Source organism: Pterocles gutturalis, unplaced genomic scaffold (genome assembly GCF_000699245.1).
Source record: "Pterocles gutturalis isolate BGI_N339 unplaced genomic scaffold, ASM69924v1 scaffold1405, whole genome shotgun sequence".
NCBI classification, from domain to species: Eukaryota; Metazoa; Chordata; class Aves; order Pterocliformes; family Pteroclidae; genus Pterocles; species Pterocles gutturalis.
The window spans coordinates 66,360-84,609 of NW_010145473.1; the positions used below are offsets into that span (position 1 = coordinate 66,360).

General features: G+C 36.3%; 1 protein-coding gene across 1 annotated transcript in view; it reads right to left on the bottom strand.

Annotated features, from left to right (window-relative positions):
- The window catches only part of SOX6 (SRY (sex determining region Y)-box 6), a gene marked incomplete at its 5' end in the record, with an annotated part of 93,372 nt that overhangs the window by 55,826 nt on the left and 19,296 nt on the right, over positions 1-18,250 (bottom strand). The window contains 2 exons of the mRNA XM_010085378.1: positions 1,438-1,618; positions 5,495-5,644. Coding sequence (XP_010083680.1) covers positions 1,438-1,618; positions 5,495-5,644 — 331 coding nt within the window. The remainder of the gene's footprint in view (positions 1-1,437; positions 1,619-5,494; positions 5,645-18,250) is intronic.

Sequence of the window (18,250 nt, forward strand, 5' to 3'; positions counted from 1 at the left end):
GTTGCTTGCTGATTTTTGACAATGTTTCCCTGGCTTCTTTTATACTTAACGATTGATAGTAAAAGTTTTTATGGCTTTACATGAAAAATATTCACTCCTTAGGCATATCTTCTCTAATCATTTCTCTGGAATAGTCTACGTCTTCGAACTCATATCCCACTTTCCAATGTTAGATAGTGCAGCGACAGCTGGAAATAAATTGACAGGTGGAGTATCTAGCTAGCTGCAGAAAGTATCTTTTAGAGATCATGATGTTCCCAAGTGTTTTGAGAATGGAAAAAAATCATAATTTTTATATATTTAATATATGTATTTAACATATCTGTTCATTATTCACAAGTGTTTCTATATATTTTACAAGTACACTTGAGATACAGATTGTGAATAAGTGGTCTGTAGTAAGTATTCAGCCAGTGTTAAAATTTATTATTTGAACTTTAGGGCTGATCATCTACATTTGCAGCTCTTGATTCTGTTTCTTGACTGGTTAAGGTAGCCTTCATACATAGTTTTCAGATCAATTTTGTTTCATTACTCAATACGCTTTATTTATCAATTAAAGAAGCTTGAGCAGAGGTCAAAAATTCCATATTTGCAACCATGTGAACTAATAAAATATTGGGTGAACAAATAATAAAAATGTGAACAAATAATAAAATAAACTGGCTGGACTGAAGCCTTTTCTTTTTTGTTAAAAAAAATTAATATATTCATCATATGGTCTTGATAAGATGAACTTAATACCTAGAATGCAGAAGATTAGATTTCTTTTAGAATGTTGTTCTGAGTAAAACTAATGGTATATTTGGGCTAAATAGCTGAAAACCAAATTTGGAGTTACCTACTTGCCTGGCTTCTGGTTTACTGTAAACCATGGAGACACTGAATGTTCCTTGACCCTGCTTCAACAAAGTGTCTGAAAACTTATTTTAAAGTGTGTTACCCAGCTGCATTGCATGTACACTAATCACATGAGCTATTATATGCGTATGTCTAGTCTCTAGTCAGGCTCTACGTGCATGCAAAGATGATTTTTTGTTTGATCCAGAGGTCAAAATTCAAAAGTTAACTTTGCGTGTATACACCCGACTGTTGTATTTGGAAAGAATATTCATACAAACCTCTTTTACGTGTTTTATATATGCATCTCTGTTTACTTACGTGTATATATTTGTATGTATGTATATTTCTTACATTATATATTTATTTGCTGTATTTCTTGTAGATGCATATCACCATTGCATCATTTTGGTTACTCTTGTAAAACCTTGGCATTCAAGAGATCTTTGAAGATCTTTCCCGCAATTTTTTTTTTTTTCATTTTAAAGAGAAATGTAGGCCCAAATATCTACTTAATTCAGAAGTAAGTGTGCTCAAGCTGAGATTTCATGTAGAAAAATTGCCAGTTTTCTCCTTTCCCCAGAACAGATTAGTTACCTAAAGAGGATCCTCTTCCCAGAGATCCACCAAGCGGGCTGGGGATGCCACTCTTGTTCGTCACTGTCACTGGACTGCTTTTACTAGCTGGGAAGAGGTTCTGTGTTGGAGATGTTGGGGATTTGACAGGTTCAGCTGTTTTGGGTCGGGCTGAAAGATTCAGTGGCTGAGCTGCTTCATCCTACAAGAGTTTAATGTAAATAATTATTAGGAAAAGACAAATGAACATATCATTTTGCAAGCAGCAGTTACTTTACACCTCGAAGACAATACCACATTCTCCAGCAATAATAACAAAAGAAGCTAATTATCTGCCTCCTTTAAGATTCAACGAAAGGAAACCTCATTAATTTCTCTGTGTTATGCTTCTATTTACATTAACTATGTGGCTGGATCGTTCTTTTTTCCAAATTAAAATTTGAATTAGCTCACATTACAGCTTAATTTCCTAATGTGTTTTCAGAGATCTAAATTAACCTAGGGCATTTACAAAGAATTAGTTAAAATTTCCAGCAGCTCAGTAATGCTTCTGCATTCATTCTATTTGAAAAGTTACTGGCACTATAAAAACAAGTTATATAGCTTATTTTTAAATGTATTAGAAACTAATCAATCAAAAGTACTTCTATGAAAGAATCATTTGGAAACCCTGACAGTTCTTTGGCCCATATTTAATACTGCTGCTAACTTATACATTCCATGCGTCTTATTTTGAGTGCATGTTTTGTTTAGTAAAATAATCTGTGCTGCTCCATAATAGAAGATATGAATTCACTGAATTCAAATTCCTTGACTTACTATGGTAATTAATGCGTACTGTATGTATTTCAAAATATATTTTATTTTCTACTATTTAATTTTGTATATTTCACAATTTTTATTATTCAAATGTGTCGTATTTTTGACAGATTTATGTAAAATTAAGATTTTTTCACATAAATGCTATTCTTCTTGACTGTTTGATACTTTTGTTATTATTTCTGTATTCTGCAGTAATTTCTGCTGCATTCAACTTTATACAGCTTTAGTGTATCTGCACAAAGTGTATATTTGCACAAAAACAAGAAATATTTTTCAAGGATACGTAAATCTAGTATCAGCACTTTTATACCATTTGTTACTTTTCATATGCAATTTTGGAAGAAATCCTCTCTGACATATATCTTGTTTCAGTGCTATAGGAAAATAAGTCCATCTAAGAAATATCTTAACTTTTGTAAGAAGACTCATTCAAGCAATTAGTTTATTTGATCAGGATAGGTATTCACAATGTAACCTTCTTCCCATTCTTTAAGCTTGTTCCTTTTGCTTAATATGTTAAGCAAGACAGAACACTCAGAAAATTGTGAAACAGTGACTTTCTGTAATTAAAGTGGCCAGTAAGACAGATCTCTCATTTAAAATATGCCCAAAGCAGAATTATGCTCGATATGAGAGTATCGTCCATATTTTAAAACACTGCACTGATCACTTCAAAGCTCAGAAATATATGTCAGAATACAATGATCTCCTTATCTCATCTTTTCCATTCTCCCTACTGCAAAGCAGTGATTTAGCAAAGTATGTCTGATCATACAGAATGCATTAAACAGGAAAATGTAACAAAAAGGTATTTATAGTACCATCATATCTCCAGTTTTAAACTATTTCCATAAAACTGCATGACATTTTTATTCTTCCTGGCCTTGCAGTGTGCACACATGTCCACACCTGTTCAAAGTCCACATGAAAGTAGAAACACAGAGGCAAAAGGGACATAGTCCATTCTTGTGTTTTGTGGACATGTTTACATGCAAGCTGTTTCTTGCACAGATATAAAGTGGCTTCAATAAATTTCTGTGAGAGTTCAGAGCCCCCTTCAGACTATGAAGTTTGCCAGACTAGGGCCTGTGAGCATGTACACATACAAACCTACACCACCATGTTCAATTTCTAAATAATTTTCTGCCTAGTACTGATACCATCACATGAAAAAACCTCTAACTGCTGCCAGAACCTGTTTGTTTGTACTTCACAGACAGCATTCTCATTTCTGTGAGGCAACCAAAAAGCTGAAAAACATTCTGGTCACTGACTTAAAAAATTCTATCATTACTTTTTGGAAGATCTGACTCCTGTAAAAGAATTCCATTAGTTCTATAAATAATGCATGTAGTATATACAAACAACTGTTTAAAAACATAGAAAACATAGAGGAATTGTTAAGCATTCACGATCATGTCTTATAAAGGTAACAATTCACAAAGACAGCATATAGGTATTCATTTATTAGACTGATTTTAGACTAATAATTAATTTCTTCATTAGCCATTGGTATTTTTCCACACGGAGCAGTTGTAGTTTATCTTTAATATTTACAATGCAATAGTGTGTTTAATAAAAGTAAGAATAAAAAGGATTAATTTTTATTATCGTATATTCCAGTCCATTCAAGTTAAATTATGAAGGGAAACCCCCAAGAATTTGCATGTGGTCAAGTCTGTAATAGCACTCAGCTGGCCACAAAGCTGGAATGGTATTGGCCTTGGTTCAAGGAGATATGTGCTTGAATTTAACCAGGGAAAATTTTGCTCATATAGTAAAGGTTTGGTTTGGTGTAAATCCATTTGGCTCACTCACTTATGAAATTACTTTTTCACATTAAAATAGTCAGTAGTATATTCTCAATGCCATAAATCACTGGTGTTAGGTATCACTATACTATGGCAACTTTGCTGAAACAGTTGGGCTTTGCTTTTGGTGGCTTCTGTATTGACCATAACAGTCTCTGGGTACATGGTAAATTTCACTGACTGCTCTTCTGAAGCCTAGCACTGGATTACAAGAGGTAAAATATTAGTCTAATACACATCTACAGTTAAGTAAAGTGAATGCTTTGCTAAATAAACGTTAGATCTGGCCATAATGGAATAGTTTTTATTTATTAGTACTCTCAGCCTAGCAAAAGTGTCACGGAAATTTATCAGCCCAGGCAGAAATGTCTACTCACCCACGCTTTACCACGATGATTAATGATAATGAAAAAAAGAATGATATTTTACTCTCATGTCAAAAAAATAAAAATAAAAAAACCCTCACCTCAAGTGAGTAAAATCTTCACAGGCTAAATCTTCTTGAGGCTAAGAACTCTGTGACTGTAAGGTGTTAGCATCTAGCAAAAAAAACACATTCTCTCTGCACAATATGCCTTCTTTAGATCTATTTTAATAGTTCTGCATTTATAGTGCTATCATTCAAATTGGTAAAACATCAGAACATTGGTGTATTTTTATAGTTTGAAGTAAATTGTTTCTCAGCATATTTGGTCTCCTGAAATTCAGAATAACCACAGGAGCATACAGCAATAGAAGCCAGCCAGTTCCACCTGAAGGTACTAGCTGCACCACAGATTTCAAGGGGTGACAATGTTCATTTCAAGCTGCTGGCAAACGCCATGTTGTAGCTGCCTGGTTCCAAGCGAGTGAGAATAAGCAGGCACAAGCATTCAGCAATGGCGCAAAACCAACAAGGAGCAGCCTGGTTGTCAGCAGCTGTGTGAAATCAGCAAAAGTCAAATCAATCTGCAGTGACACAATATTTTCCCCAGAGTCTTGACTTAGATCTTATTTTTATCTGAGGCTTTTCCCAAAATTGCAGAATAAGTACAGCTAGAGATCTGTGAAATAATTAGAAGATCTACAGTCTCTCTCGTGCCCTAACAATATAAGTTAGCATACTTTAAGTTAATCAAAAGTTCAGTCTGAAACAATTCATGAAATGGATGTCATTTATGCACATTACTAGATTACAAACTGAAATCTTGAAAATAGCACATTTTACTGATGAATCTGTTGTGCTGCCTGTGGTAGAAAGAGGGATGCCTGATATTTTTGGAAGCAAGAAGTGAATACTTTCTCTTCCCTTCTCTGTCCTGATAATACAGCACTGAAATCGAACATTTCATTTGATTATTGAAGAACTTTTGTATGGTTCAATTTCCAGCTGTAAAGCAATTAAATAGACCATTTAATTTCTCAGCCCTTTTCAGACAGTGACTTTTTTCTTTACTGAAAAATACCTTAACTTGAGTTACCGGGCTGGTCCCTCTCTTCTCATTTTTCATGCCAGTGGGTGAGAGTGCCCCTGTCGTATTTGGTGGCTGTGGAGTAGATGGCATCTTGGCTCCAGGAGAAACTTGCATGCTTGCCAGCTGAGCTGCATACAGTTGCTGGAAGACAAGAAGATATACAATATATTCCTGCAAAATTCCTAAAAAAGAAAAAGCTGTAAATGTACATAATTTTTACTGCTCTGCTGTTTCTTCTCTTAAAGAAATTATAGATTTTTTCAGCACTTTCTTGTTTGTGCCTTTTTTCTTCTTGTTATTTTCAAAAAGAAAAACAAAAATAACCTCTCCCACACCAATATCTTTTTTATTAATTTGACTTTTAGCTGATTTTTTTGCTGTTGTTGCTCTTGCTAATGGTAAAGAGCAAAATGTTACATTGTGTCCAGATTTCAAAAAATTTGGCAAAATTTTAAGGCTGGTCATGAAAAACAGGTAAAAACCCCTGTCAAAAACAACAATACTTCTGGTCTTTCTTTTCTTACTCAGGAATTACCCACCAACTCCAGAAACTCTACTGGGAGCTGTTATGGGAATTGTTTGCTACCAAAAGGCAATGCTGCATCTTCTCTAGATAGCAATGAAAGTTAAAATAGGCAACAAGGTATGCCTCCATCTTGGTGTACACTGATTGTTATAACTTCTATAAATGCTACTAAGAATGTAGACCTTAAAAATTCCTGTAAATAGGGATGAAGCACACTCATGGAAGTTTTCAAAAAGTTTCACTGAGACATAATAAAAGACTTGTATATTAAAATAAACTATTCCGACCAAACTAAAGTATTACTGAACAACAACAAATAGGTGTAATTTCCTTCCAGTGACCAAATTTAAACCCTCACCTTGAATTAGCATCAGCAATAATTTTTCTGCCATAAACAGGGAAGATCTTAATCCTTCTTCTACACATAATTCTATATAAACTTTGCCTTATTAGTGAGAAAAAAGCCAGGTGGTTTGTATGTAATTTCCAACATTACTATCATTCAGATGGACAAATAAAAAAAATTACAGTAATCAAAAGCAGACCTTTCAGCACATGTAATTAAATGAAAGCTTAATAAAGAATAATTTGCAAGAGCCAGATGTGCTTATGTCATAATTGTTGCTTTCTTTGGAACAATTTTTCTAATATAACAAGCCTCCACAGAAATGAAAGTTACACAATACTGTAAGCTCGGTGACTCAGTGGCTAGACAAACCCGTGAAGGAGGGACAGATTCAGAACTCTGGGTGACAAATGAGAACTCCTGTTTGTTTGTTTGTTTGTTTATTTCCTGACACTCCTTTTCAATACTACACAGAGGCTACAAAAGCATTAGAGATTAATATTTTGAAATCCATGGTGTTTAAATCTTTTGGCTAAGGTACTATTTTTCCGGTACTAGAAAAACTGAAAACAGGAAAATTTCCCAGCTTTCAGTGATGTCCTGAAGAATGAAAATGAAGCATTGGATATAGTAGTAAGTGGGGTTGTTTCTTCTCTACTACTGGGATCTTATGCTTTTTAGCATATTTTTGGGGTCAATCTATGCTTGCTTATTATGATGCTCTGCTTATTTGAGAGCATGAAGCATATTTCTCAAACTTCTGAAAGCCTGCACAGTCTCTGCTCAGAAATAATCACGCATTGAAAGAGTCGATAAAAGCAAATGTAAAACAGGTAACAGTAACTAGCTTTCTGCTTTCCTTAGCCTTTAAAACAAAGTTGTTCCACAAATGAGTGCAAACCTTGCAAGAACTTGCACTAGTGCTAGGAACACTGCGGTGTGGACTGGGGGGCTGTGTAACTTTTAAATACCAGTTTGTGTGGGGAGACAGCCAGTCTGGATGGAAAAACATGTGCACCTCACCACTGAAGGGATGAAATGGATATTTCTGCAAAATGCCACTGTTGTGGCCCAGAATGTCAATTTAGGACCTTACCTTGAGATGGTCAAGTTACAAAGCTTGCGTTTGCACAATTAAGGAGGGAAAAAAACCTCAAATATTGAATTAATTTTGATAGTTGTCTTTTAATGCTCAAAAGCAAACGTTTTGATGGAATTTTTTCAATTGAAATTCTAACCTACAAACTATTGAGTAGTGACTAAAAACATTAATCTACCTCAAGCACTGAAACATATCTTCTTTTCAATGTATGTCTAGCACATAAGGAGAAGAGCAATTCATAACCCTTATTCCAACTACTGACTCAGAAGGCTCTTGATTACAAATTAGACATTCAAGACCATCAAGAATTCATGACTGTTTTAAGAAGCCTTAAAAATGTGAAGCCTGATTTTTATTTTTTTTAAAAGGTCACTAAGTTAGATTCTTACAATCCAGTTCCCAGCATCTAAATACAAGTAGTGATGATTTTGAGTTACTGAGTGCTCCTGCATAGTTAACAACTTTGAAAACCAGTTTACTTAAGGTACGTGAACAAGGATGTAGTTTTACAGTTTTCAGAACCAAGTTTCTTCTAATGTCATGATCTGACACCAAAGAGTGGGATTTCGAAATGCTGCAAGTCTCACTTAAAGCAATGGCAAGTGAGGTCTCACATTTAGGCACCTATAACCTTACAAGCTTATGGATTTAAGCACTTGTTCCTAAAACTCTATTCCATCTGTAATCAACTAAAAATCTGAGGGGAATTTATGAAAGCTGGAGGTCACTATGAGTTTGAATGATATTCATCTACCTAAAAGAAAATTACAGAGTGGGAAAGTGCTGTACTCAGCATATGTACAGCACTGCACAAGCACATACTGATTTTTTATTTTTTTTAACCTGGAAGCAGCAGAATCCATACTAACCCTTTGCCATAGCTTAGAGCTACTATCCAAGAAGAACTGAGTAACTAACAAAAATAATAATCCAGGTGTGGTGGTGGTGGTATTTTCTGCTTCAGAAATTGCCTATGGCGTTTGATGAATTATTTCTATTTCACTCTTTTTATAAAAGATATCATACACAATCTAAAATTTTTCAAAAAAACTATGAACTAATAATAGAGCATCTTGACTGAACCAAGTATTAAAATCTTTTTTAATGCCACTAAGTTTCACAGTGCCTTTGCGAGATGTTTTCACAATACACAAAGAGGCCTTACCAGGAGACAAAGGCCTTAGGCCTACACGTCCCTCTCACAGACTTCAACCTTTTTTCAAAAGTTTTTAAACTAGTTCTTTCAACTAGCTTTCAATACCCAAGTGTCTTTCATTAGCTCAGGTCCCTTTCTCGTACCACTTTTCGCTTGAATGTAGGCCTGTGACATTCCTCAACACGTGCTCTGCTGAGTCACACTGGGCCCAGCAAACGAGCACACAGCAAAACCTTCCACACAACACGTTTCTTTTTTTTCTTTTCTTTTTTTTTTTTTTTTAAAGCAGGAAAACTGATACTTACACCTCTTAGGCTGCAGCTTCTGTGTCTAAACAGATGAACAAAGGTGAAGAATTTTGAGAATTGAGTGCTACAGAAGTAACACGCGGTGAGGAGAAGAGAGTGGGGCTCGAATCCACGCCGCTGAGGAAGAGCTGCACTGAGCACAGCTCGTCACCTTTGCAACAGGCTGTTTCACCACCTGACACAGAATCGTGGCAATCATAACCTTCCCACCACTGGCTTGTCAATAACAGACCTCACAAAAGACGTTTCTTTACAGAAATATTTCAATAATGAGGAAGTGATCATGGGCTGCCCAGGAGAGAGGCAGTTTCCTCCTCAGGCACCTGAGCGCAGCGAGGAAACGGAGAGAGCAGCTGCACTGGCACACACGAGGACAAGGCGAGGGGCCGGGACGGTCCAGCTGCCTGCTGGTGAGGGAGAGCTTGGTCACAGCAGCTGGGATGTAATTCAGGTGTTATTCTTTGCAGCAGAATTCTAAAGAAACGACAGCAAAGCCGTATGTGAAATATGGAGATAAGGAAGAGAGTGGTTGGAACGGTCAGTGCAGCAGATGATCAAGGTGCAAGTGCTGAGCGCTGCCGAGCATGGTGAGTGGCAACGGATGGACCTGGCAGGTGCCTGCAAAGAAATGCGGCACAAGGGGGCATGATTCAAGGAGAAAAAAGGGATCTGCTCTAGAAACTTTTACCCTTTTATTTTGTTTTACTAAAAGATTTATGACCAAAATGAAAAGACATTCTCCCTTTTTTGTATCTGTACATTACTGTCCAAAGCTGATAGAACTTAATTTATTTTCCTCAGAAACAAATGCAAAATTTTATGGACTCTGATTAATTCTAGAGCCTTCCATTACTAAAAATGCAAGTCCTATGTTAGATCTTCAACAAATACATTTGCTACAGTAAATGAAACTGAACAATAAAACTACTGAGAATCGAGTGAGAATCCTTATTTGTCAGCATTTTAAATGAATTGTGCAAAGCTGAAATATCTTATTTATAGAGATGAAAGTTCAGCTATTTAAACAATGAGTAATTTGGTTTCTAAAGATGAAAACCTCTAAGGAGTGACTGCAAGTGCTGTCAAAATCCTGCACTACAAGAGGTAATGCAGTTATTTTTTTCCATAGTATATTTAGTACATAGTGTTGCAAAGCTATAATTCCAGAATTTTCCTTCTGAGTATAACATGCAATAATAATACTGAGAACTGTCTGATCACAAAGATTTTACAAGCTCTCCAAAACCAGCAACATCGTTACTATTTCCAGTGCACACTTCTAAAAGAAGCTACCCAAATGAAAAAATCCCACCTTCGGTGGGGCTGCTCATTTTTTATTAGCGGAGCAGAGGTGTAGAGGTGCGTAAAATAAGCTTGATGTCAGATTAAAGGAAACAGACTCTCTGAAGAAGTTTTTCTTCTGATTGGAGGAAGAACGCATTAGTTCTCAAACCCATGTTTTGGATGTCATAGATAATAACTATGAATGAAGGTTAAGTGCTGACCAGAGCCCTGTGTCACTGGCACAGCCTCCAGCAGTTCAGGCAAGGTCACCTCTTCAAAAAGCAGTGCCGAACCATAAATATCCTACTCAAAAATTTCACACACATCTTAATCTAAGTGCAAGAACTATTTCTAAAGTAATGTTAATTGTACTTATTCCTTCCTATTTTTGTATATAAATGTAATTTTTTGGTGTTGGCATATCTTTTGAACCAAATACTTTCAGTGACTAATACCGCAGCTGAGACCTCTACCATAGCACCAAGGTAAGAAATGGGGTTATTGGCTTATGTATACATATTTTTTAAAAATGCACATGGGTGTTTTTCTCTTTAAAATCATTTTTATGCAGATCCTTAGGAGGAGAGGTGGGTTAACAGAAAATGACATCCAGAAACACAAGACAGCCTAAGTAACTCATCAGCAGCTTAACCATGTGACAAACCCAGGGGCAACTCGAAGGCAACTACTGCCTGTGGAGCCTGCCAAGAAGCCAGATGCCATCACCAGAAAAATACCTTCCACAGCTCGGCATCTGTGTCCTAGCAGGGCTCTCCACACAAAAGGAAATGGAGGGGGAGGAGAAAGAAAAGGGAAGGTGCATACAAAATTGTTAAAGAACATGTACATGCACACGAAAGCAACCCTTATTTGAATTTAAAAATATAAAACTTGGAAAAATCAAAGCTTTTGCTGATGAAAACAAGCTCCCCTCAAGTTAATAGAAAGAATATTTTATGCTGAAAGCGTTTGGTTTTTTTTGTTTTGTTTTGTTTTACAATATATTTGTGCAGGTGCTACCTGTTAAAACAGTGTATTTTATAAATTTGTTGTGATGAAATTTGGATGTGTCAGTAGCATTTTCTCAGTTTGTTCTATGAAAAATGTTAACAACTCAAAATAAGGTGAGTTTTACAGATCTGCTAGCACTGTGGGCCAGACCTTCCTCTTATTTTCACATGTGCCACCACAGAGATAATAGCTTATGATTTAAGAACCAACCAGTATGCAACATCAACTCACAGGTTTATGTTAAATAGCTGAGAACTATTGGGCTTTACGTAGGTACATCTGAAATGGCATTGATCAATTACAGCTACATGAAGTTGAGTAACAATTAGGTAAAGTGTTTAATTTAGAAATTTGATAAATAATAAGTAACAATACACTGCAAACACTTCTTTTCCTCTACAGAATCCAAGTCTCATAATATATATACGTGGTTTCCTTTTAACCCGTTTGTACCTGCCTAACCTATCCACAGTGGACACAACATTCTGATTTTCAACACCCATATATCACCCTACTGCAGAGTCTGCTCATTGTTACAGTGTGTGAATAGCCTCTGCTTCTTCTAACAGTGTACCAAATACCTTTGCAAAAAGGCGTTTAGGTGTAACACGAACAGGCAGCTGATGAATTATCATAACTAATGTCATAATAACAAAGATTGTTGCAGTGATTATTTATGCACTTACTGGCTAATGTGTTCTCAGATTTATTAGAGCCCAATATGTGCAAACAAACTAAGTGTATTTGTGAAAATACAAATAATACATTCTGTAGTCACAGATGGAGTTAGAAGAATTCAGTTTTCCCTCTGTTCAGGTGTGCATCTACTGAAAAAAAAAATCTTTCTCTGCTAAAAGAATGATTTTACCAGTTATTCACATTCATTTACTTCAGGTTTTTTGAACTATTAAAACCAGTAATTTCAGTGTCTGTCAGCTGCTGTTCTATATATTGTCAAATGAAATTTTTATGCGGCCCTAAGTTCTACTCAATTCCTGTCTCCTTAGAAGGTACAAATGCCTGTTTTACTTCTCTCTCAAGCTGCAAAGTAACAGATACCTAATTTCACCACCGAGTGTCTGCTGGTTCCAACTCCTTTTACTGATGACAAATTCATTGTACTGGATCAGAAAAATAAAAATCATTCCAATAACTTCTACTGCCCTGCTGTGGATAATGGCCAACCCATGACAAAAATAAAAGAATCTCTACACATTTTAGATACTGCAGCTTGTATTGTTGTAGTACTGCAGAGTCAAGATCCCCTTATGCAAAATAACAGCTTTATTTTGTTAAAAGGGCCTAACTTTAAGTGGACCATGGAATATTTATGGCTCTCAGTAGTCCTTTGAAAGAGTTATCTTATGTTTTTATGCCGATCATGGGTCAGAGGTTCAAATCAGCACTTCTTTCTGTCACTCCTTATATGTTTTACTATAATTTACAGCTCAGCAAGAGGACTCGTAAAACAAAAGTGTCTATTTTACTTCAGCAACTAATTCTAGCTAATCAAAGCTTTCCAGCAAAACAACCCAGCATGAAACTCTGCGTGGAAAATATGCAGAGAACAAAGCGTTTTGTCAAATAACACATCTCATGATGTAAACACATATGTCTCTTATATGAAATTTTATCGCTTCCACATTATCGGCACACAAAAGGAGCATTCTTGTCGCAGACCTGGTGCGACTGTGGAGCCATCGTCATTGGAAACAAGAGCCTGATTAGGTTCCCACACAGATATGAATAGATTTTCTTTTTTTAGTGTAAAGCTGCCTTTCTTATTTCTTAAACAGACTAGTAATTGTGGCTGTAAAAACAGTGAATTGTGTTTGGACGACATTTGTTTCTTCATATTTTTTTTAGCTACCCAATGACACCAATTATCCCATATGGTTGTCCTCTTCTGGAAAGTCTGAGTTAATCCACAGCTGTGAAGATGAAGACGCACCCAGCAGGCTCTAAATCTGGTGGGTCTCTTGTCTGCTAATAAAGTCCATAGTCTGCTGGACAGATGTTAAGCGGATCTGCTAAATAAGTCAGTGACAAAGACCCAGACTTCTTCTGGGGAAAATAATTAGCAAAACCATATCTATTCTTCATAGATTTTCATTTCTTCCCTCATCTTTTGGAGAAGCAGATTTTCATTACTTGATAGAGAAGAGTCCCACAGCACTTATAATCAGTCCTCCTTAAAATACAAATGGACTAAATGTTCGCATTGGTATGTGTTCTAAAGAAATGGTAGATCTTTTTGTCCTTGATTTATTCTTGCATGCTGTGGTTCTTGCATTATTATTTTAAGTTTGGTTTTATTCATCATAGTATGGGCTTGTATTGGGAGAGCCTGAATATGTATTGTCAGCTGTAAAACATCTACTTAAATTTTTAATGTAATGGGAAATGTAAACTGCAGATGAAATTACCATTTGACTAATTTTTCTTTAAATGTTGTTAACATTGCTTATTCTTAAATAAAGAGATTACAGATAATACATTCTGTCCCCAGGACTCATGCTGATGTTCTGGGGGGAAAAAAAATAAAAATAAAACAACCCCCCCAAAAAAGCAAGCAAAAAAAGTAGAATGAGAAGATGCCTGCAGCAAGACCCACATTTAAAGACTTATTCACTCACTGACTTTTTCCCTGTCCCCACCTGTTTATCATCACAGCCTGACAGCATACATACCCAATCCCAAAGTCTCTCTCAGTTACAGTCAGGTAAATTTGGAGAAATGGTAAAGTGCTAAAATATATGCAACAGTGCAATAAAGAACTAACTTGCCTTCAGGCACATGTGCATTAAGGTGCTCTTAAGATCATTTCTGTTTCGTTTGCGAACTGTATTTCTGGTTCTTGTGACCTCATCCTGCTTTGACATAGTGAAGTAGAAATGGCCATCAAAACAGCTCACCCTGCTTTGCTGCCTAAATGCAGGCAACTATCATTCAGGCATTGTTCCTGAGATCGTGCCCCTTAGAAATCAAATGGCTTGGATTTCATTGAGTTATGACAATTAAACACAATCTCTAAGCAACTGCCTGTTCACAACCAGCTTACTGTAAAGCTATGGGCAAAGCCAGGAATGAATTCTTAGCTAAGACAATGTATCTTATCTGGCACCTGGCAGTTGCATCTGTAATATTGTATTTGTTTCCCCTTAGGAAGTAAAGCCATTGGTTTATTAGTTTTACAGCACTTTGACAAGTTTCCAAGATATAATGTCACCCCATCACCTTATGAGGCTACTGGGAATTTTTAATAAGACAGCATCATAACTTTGAAAGAAAAGTTTAGTCCCTGCAAAAAATATGAATTCAAAATGTATCCTAAAATTTTTATACAATTAAAGTTCAGACAGTACATTAGGTATCTTATATCACCATAGAATATATGTAACATTGGCTCTATTGGAATAAAATAACTTCTCAGCTCACAGAGTCCGTGGTATTTAAATAAGAGTTCCTGTATCTTCCAGTGTGACTGAGTCAAAAATCAATCCCTGTAAAGTGTAGGTACTGGTCCTAAGCCCACAGAGAGAAAACTATATTTCTGCCATGTCAGAAAAGAACAAAGGGCAAGTCGAAAGCTGACCAGGGGGAACACAGTAACAGCTAATAAAAAAAAAAAAAACCTTAAAATAAAAAATATTGAAAGCCTTCTGCAGCAAACATGGAGCTCTTGCTTTCCGAAGAGCAATTCCCTCATGAAGCCGCTGACTGGAGGGAGAGGCAAAAATCCTCACTGACTTGGTGGTTGTGTCTCACCTCATTTCACTCTTTTTTTTTTTTTTTTCTTTTTCCCCTTTCCAAACAGACTGAGTGTCGGTCTGCTGAGAATATGACGCTAAGCCACTTTTCCTGTAGAGTTTTTAAACTGGGCCTCTGAGAAAGGGCTTGATACAATTCAATGACTGAAGTAATACCTTTGTCCATCTGAGCATTAAATGGGCCATTGAAATACAGCTTAGTTAGAAAGAATTTCAGTAAATGGTGCTTTCTAATTTTTTTTTATTATTATTATTATTCCTCTCCCAACAGATTACAGCCTGGATCTGAAAATGCAGTTCAATCACTTTTGGTTGTCTCCCAGGTCAGGCCTTTAGCCAGTGTTAATTAAATGTAACCCCTTTAGAATACTGGAGGTTAAATGAGAGCAATAAACTGGTCTTCCTCAAAGTATTACCTCATGCTCTCCAAAAAGCTGTAATCTGTTTGGGAGGGCCCTCATTTAAACACATTGGTCTTAACAATGCAAATTTATAGGGGAGGGGTGGGGGCAGGAAATCCACGCTAAATGCTATTTTGTCTGGCAGCTAGTAATCACAAAACATTAAACACCTATTTCCATGCAATATACCACATCTATTGTGTTTAAATAACACACATCATAAAGGAAAGTGCTGCAGCAGACAATTTAGGCTGTAGCAGCACATACAGCACAATTTTCACCTTGATAAAGTGAAACTGTAAAGAATCAATGCATAAGTCAGACAGCTTCCATACCTAATATTCTTCCCTGCAGCTATTAGAAGTTCACATTTTTGTCTCTAGTAGGCATGAACATTAGTATACCTTCAATTTAATGTCTTCAGTCACATTTTGCTGTCTGTTCCATACAATTCGACCAGACCATGAAATTGGAGAGGAGCTGAAATTGTCTTTTTTCATCTTAATGATTTTAAATGAGAAAGGGAGATTTTTCTATAAGCTATTTGTTTACTGCTTTGTAAAAAGTTTCCGAAAGTATTCATAACAAGTTTACTATTAAATTATTTGAAAGAAAGCTTTTTAATACATGGTAATTAGTCTTGTCTTTCTGAACATGACTTTACTGTAAATACTCCTCCCTGACTATCCCTTTGTCCCAAGATTCCTTAGAAGAACGCAACCAAGCGATAATTCAGCATTATTGCTGCTTCAGTGCACTAATTGCTTAAAGAGCAGCAAGGACCCTATGTTTACTGCCACAAGGCTCCTACAGCCTCCTGGCCCAAGGCAGGCTTCCCAGCCCAGCAGCATCCAGATGTCAAGAGGATATCCAGGTCCTGATGCAGCATGCCGCTCCATTCCAGTATGGCCTAAACATCTGTTTCATCTGCTGGCGTACAAACTGCTGAATACACCGAGGCTGCCACACAAAGTAGGGAATAAAATGAAAGTGGGAGTAAAATACTGCAGTGGCATAGCTTAATGTACGTATCAATAAAAAAACTCTGCACAGACCCAAAAATTAACATGAAATGCTTGGAACCCCAAAACTGGAGTTTGATCATCTGCTGTGTCAAATGGAGCTCTCTGGACTGAAAATCTAGACAAAAAGCAGGAAGGACAATGTGACAATTAAAAAAACCTATTTCAACACAATATATGCTTCGAATTTTTTCTCCTAATGGAGAAAATTTCTCATCTTAGTAATTTTACCCTGGTTTAATTCCTTATGGTGTAAGAAAAAGACAAGAGAAGAAAAAGCACACAAGCATGTAACACAAACTGCTTGCTGCAGTTGTAACAACTGCTCTTTATACAAAATACTTAGAAATGAGGTGAGCTTAGGCATCTATTACATATTTATAATTTCCTATAGATAGTAACTCAGGAGTTCTAAAACAATAAGCATCTTTTGTCTAAAATACAGGAATATGTACACATTGACATTTTATCTTGAGGCATGACAAAAACAGCAAGCCTTTTAGTTGATCTAGATTAAGCTCTGACAAGGAATAAAGGAATTTTAACTGTTCTCACCTCTTCCACTTTGCCTGTCTGTTCTCTTGTATTTTTGCTAGCAACAATAATGGAACAGTTGCATGCTACCATGCAAATTCTTTTGAGTTGTTTATGAAAGCAAGATCAAAGCCCAAACTGAGAGTTCATTTTTTTTTCCTGTTTTTTTTCTCTAGAGGAGGACCTAATGAGAGGGAGTTTAATCAGGAGTCTTCCTTCCTCTGCAGTCACAGAGCAGGAACACTCTCATAGTGCAACCTCTTGCCTTACTCTTCTCTCTGGCCAGCCTGGGGACATGGCTCACCTCTGTGCCAGCACACAGGAGCACAGAGGCAGGAGGGAATAAATTCTTCTGTGTCCCACCTCCACCTGGGGTGAGCTCCTGTACCCAGAAACGAGGAAGTACCCCAACACACCCTCTGTGAACCTGAACAATCACCATTTTCTTTGTGTTGCTCTTGAAATGGATACACTGTGACTGCACTACTGCAGTGGCTGAACTAGGTATATCTGGATACAATCATAAAGTATTCCTATTAAAGACAAGATGCAAGCATGAATAAAATCTGCTGTTTTAATAAACACTGCAAGTATCAAGAAAAAACAAAGCGCAACAATATATGTAAATACGTAAAAACTGAATCAAATGTCTATAGCCATTTCCTCTGCAGGAAGATATCAGTAATGTCAATAAAATCTTTCTCTTAAGCACAAAGATTTGCATTCCTTCATTTAATGCTGTCATATCACTGATATGTTACTTTTTGATCACAATTCTCTTGTTATTTACCATGCACCAGAAATAATACAATCAACTTATCTTTGTGATTCTCCCAGATTATATGTTGTACTACACGGCTTGGAAATCGGAAAAATGATCTTTTTTATGATTTGGCAACATAACTGTGACACACTCTGCTTAAAACTATTATGTATTTGATATAAACAGATAAATACAATATAAGTTTGCTTAAGCTTAAACACCTTTGGTAGAAAGCTAGTCACAGCAAAGGACAACTGCGTTTGCTTGAAAAAGTAATTTTGAGTTTCCAGTAGATAAAGTTATTTGACAAAAAAAGTAAAATGTTGAATATAAATCTTTATGTAAGTTTCCTATGTTTGCTTCTATTAGAATTTGCTTGTGGCATTTTTATAACATAAATTCTACCTCATCAAAATTGTGGCTAGCGCTAAAGTTAACAGAATAACAAGCTCACCTAGGAAAGCAAGCAAGGACCAGGAAGCATGACTCCAAAGATACCTGTAGACAAAGGCTCTAGTATTTTA